At 49.5% G+C, this 4265-nt stretch overlaps 1 protein-coding gene across 1 annotated transcript; it reads left to right on the plus strand.

Moving 5' to 3' along the window:
• Positions 1–398: 398 nt before the first annotated feature.
• Positions 399–1511, plus strand: LOC308309617 (kelch domain-containing protein 3-like; the record flags this gene model as incomplete). Its single annotated transcript, XM_080755528.1, has 1 exon — positions 399–1511. The coding sequence occupies one exon, from the start codon at positions 399–401 to the stop codon at positions 1509–1511; it is 1113 nt and encodes a 370-aa protein (XP_080611654.1).
• Between the last annotated feature and the right edge of the window lie 2754 nt (positions 1512–4265).

Raw genomic sequence — 4265 nt, forward strand, 5'->3', positions numbered from 1 at the left:
TTGAGCGATCAAAATAAGCCTTTTAGAGCATAATTTATGACCCAGCATGCACAGTCGAAGCTGCAGTGCGCTCTTGAAGTAGTTAATCTTTCACCTGTACCACTCTTTATTGGATATAGCTAGTTTTGCTGGTGACCCCCTGGAACCCACTCAAGGACACGTGGGGTGGGGACCACTGTGCTGCAGTGCCTGTCTGCCACTAATCTCTACAAATTTCCTGTGCATAATGCCAGCAGAAAGCCAGTCTTTCTCAAATACAGAGTTCTTTGCATGCCGTTTGTGCCACTGTATATCAATATATGTGGTAGGACACGTATTAGAACTAAACATTATTTTTCATGGCATGACTGGGTGTTAAGAAGTTTGTCCATTTAGTCCATTGTAGGTTCCTTCCAGAGATGCTGCTGCGCTGGACGGTGCATCTCAAAGGAGGACCGAAGCGACCCTTCTCCGCTGCCGAGGCGGTGGGCCACAGGCTGTACTCCTTCGGAGGTTACGGCAGAACCAACAACCGGGGCCAGATCGCAGTGCACGTCTTCAACACAGTGTCTCTGCGCTGGGCCAAGTTGCCTCCCGCCGTGAACACTGCCACCGTGCCAGGAGAACACGGCCTCCCGGAGGTTCCCTCCAACTGCGTGTGCCACACGGCCGTGCTGATAGAAGACATCATCTACGTGTGGGGAGGGATCGTGGACTTCGAGATCGAGGAGAACGACGACTGGGTCACCATTCAGGGACGCAATTGCAACGTGCTCCACGCGTTCCACGTCGACACCCACGGCTGGTTCAGGCCTGACATGTCCGGGACGGTCCCGGAAGGGAGGGACGACCACTCGGCCTGCGTCCTGGGGAAGGTCATGTACATCTATGGGGGCTTCAACCGCACGACCGGACACACCAGCGGCATCTACAGGCTGGACACGGCCAGCATGGTCTGGTCTTTGATCGACACGTCTGGAGGCACTATGATGGCGCCCGCTTCCGAACTCCACTCCGCCACCGTCATCGGGACCAAGATGTTCGTGTTCGGGGGCCGAGGGGACCGGGAGATCGACAACCTCATGCGGGTGTTCGACACGGAGACCGAGCACTGGCTGAGCACGCCTCCTAGACAGCCTCTCCCAGAACGACGCGAAGGCCACTCTGCCTTCACCCACAACGAAGAGCTGTACATTTTCGGCGGCCACAACTTTATTCTGAATCGCTACCTCAACGATCTGTGGAAGTTCAACCCCCGGACCTTCTCCTGGAAGATGGTTGAGCTCAAGGGGAAAGGCCCTGCCATGATGACTGGCATGTCCTGTTGCATGGTGGGAGATTGCGTCGTGTTCTTCCGAGCGTACAGACAAAGAGACAGTGTCCTGTTCGTCTTGGATTTAAGTCCTAGTCTGAAGACGTTGTGCAAGCTAGCGGTCCTTCAGTACAGTCTGGATCAGTCGGGTCTCCCATACGACACCCGGTGGGAAATGAAAGCCATGACGACAGACACCAGCAGCAACAGACACCGATAAGAACTCCAGACTATGGATCGGTCTTGCCCATATATGGAGATCGATGTATCTGCCTGTGCCCCTTTTATGCCTATCTCTATCTGTCAGTCCTTGTCCCTTGTATACACACTAGAGCGGTGCCCGTTGGAACGATGCAAGTTGGAAATGCATGCCCCACCCACAGAGTTACTTGTCAGGCATGCCCAAATATGGAATCTATGCTGATGTCAGAACAGGACTGTTCCATATATGGAGATCTATGGGTGATCAGGTGTGATCAATTGGCTAATTTGGGCCCTGTCTAAAGCCTGGGCAGGAGCCCTGTCCAGAGCCCGGGCAGAGGCTTTTGTGCTGGTTTTGGAAAACGGTGTATCCCACCGACCCAAAGTAGGGCACTGCACTCCCTGTGGTGGTGTGGAACGTGCGTGTCAAATTTGACGGTTCTCGAGTTACGTGGATTACAGACATACATACACAGATAGATAACATCAGATGAAGGTAAGAAAATGGTTAATCCCGAATTATCCTTTAAAGGTAGGGTAAATTAAGGTTAAAGCACTATATTTTTATAGTATTACAATATACATTGCTAGAGTGTTTGCAGGTGGTCTCTGCGGCCAATCTTCAGCCAATCAGGACAAAGTACCCATTTACCAGGTTACATTTTATGGTGTTCCAGAGTAGTTCCAATTGTATCCGCTTATTACTTGCGCAAACAGAGCGCGCAAGTACTGTGATCGGCTGGGTATGTATGTATGTATGTATATGTATGTATGTATGTATGTCGGACCTGTCGGTGTTGTCCACCGGCCAATAAGGAATCGGCTGAGCATGTATGTTGCATGTTGCATGCATGTATATACAGTATGTACAGTATGTCGGGGTAACAATGGTGGTCCCTTATTGGCTGTTGATGGTGACATAACTATACGTTTCAAGGTTGGTATAAGGTCAATAACAGGTCTAAAGAATTTAGAACAGCAGTAATAGATAGTAGCAGTACTTCGCGTACAGCGCACCTCGACAGGGGCGCATTTCTAGTTTTTTGTGTCGATTTCACTTATTTAATTGTGTGCGAGTTCTCGAGTTAAAGAGCTGGAGGGACTGGGACACTAGTCTATACCAATGTGTATCAGAATATAACGCAATTTAACAATATATTTTCTGTTTTTGTGTGTTTAAGCAAAACTGTTGCGGCCTCCCGTTCATCACAAGAGCCAGCCAGAGTATTACCACTGTTTGTGTGTACATGGCGACATCATCTGCCTCCGATAAACGGCATCATCCGCCCGTGAAACGTGTGGTGAGATAATGTGATAAAGCGGTCCCTCTGTGCGCAATCTAAAATATAATACCCAATTTATGGGAATTAGGCTGCGGCCGGGTTTTCGCGAAGGTGTGGATGAGGGGAGGGTTCTGAGTTCTGACAGGAATGTAAAGCATCGGTAAACACGAGGCACAAAGAGCCTTAACTCACTAAACCTCAGGCCACACTGGACACACAATGGACTGCATTATTGAATTGGCCCAGTGCTGTGTGAGTGTGAGTGTGTGTGTGTGTGTGTGTGTGTGTGTGTGTGTGTGTGTGTGTGTGTGTGTGCATGTGTGCGTGCGTGAGATAGGGCTGTTTTAAGGCACAGGGTGGAGAGTTAAGCTGAGACAACCCGGCATGGCAGGCACTTGTCCATGTAAAGAGCTGTGTTGAAATTCACACTGTGCTCTCTTTATTGGCCATCTCCTATCTCACTGAGAGTGAACACGGGGTGTCAGCTATATGTAGCCTAATATAAAGGCAATATCACTTTGGACATTGTCATACACACACACACCCACAGAGTTATACACACACACACACACACACACACACACACACACACACACACACTCACACTACATGGATATATTTATGCACACACATACAAACACAATCATCTCCCAATACACCACCATGCAGACAGTCAATCAACAGAATGGAGGGGAGGGAGGGGCTGAGAGGAGGGGGGGGGGGATTAAGCCTTAAGCTTCTTCTGCTTTTCATGTGGCAGCACAGCCGCTGTCCCTAGATCTGGCACCAGATGGCGCTGTGCTGGTGGGTGCCAGGAGATAATCGGGACAGATCGGGCGGCATTACTACCCATTATCTACTAATTATTCTTGTGTGGAGCGCTGATCCTGCCGTTTGTGTAAGTGGATGGCACAGAGAGCCTGTCGCCCCCGGCAGCACGAAAATCCTCCCATTTTCCCTCACCCCTCTGGGGACAGGAGGGGAGATCAGCCATGGGGAGGCAGAGAGGAAGAGAGAGAGGGAGGGGAGGAGGAGGAGGAGGAAGAGGAGGGGATAGGAGCTAGAGCATAAGAAAATCCTCGTGGAGAAGAGATATGGTTTGTGACAAGTGATGCTGTATACAATCGGGGCTTAATGTCAATACCAAATGACCAAGCAAGAGAAAAAAATACTTGCTTGCTAGTCACCGGTGAACTTGAACCTGTGCTGCTGTCACTGCAATGACCTCAAACCAGTCCTGTTATGTATAGCGGAGTGTGGCTCCATCACATTAAACTCAACCTATAACCACTGTCAACCATGGCGTCCCCATTTTGGGAATGTTCTAATCTAGGCAAAGGTTTCCAAAAAAACCTACAACTCCACAAGCTCGTCCATTTTCACTACTTGACACCACTGTACGACAAAGTATAAAACGAAGCTGAAGACGTGATTAATCATTGTGTTAAAACGGGATACAGTCAGGCCAAAAATACAGTTTCCCCTCTGAT

This window comes from Protomyctophum bolini, assembly GCF_963924005.1.
Source record: "Protomyctophum bolini genome assembly, chromosome: 22".
NCBI lineage: Eukaryota > Metazoa > Chordata > Actinopteri > Myctophiformes > Myctophidae > Protomyctophum > Protomyctophum bolini.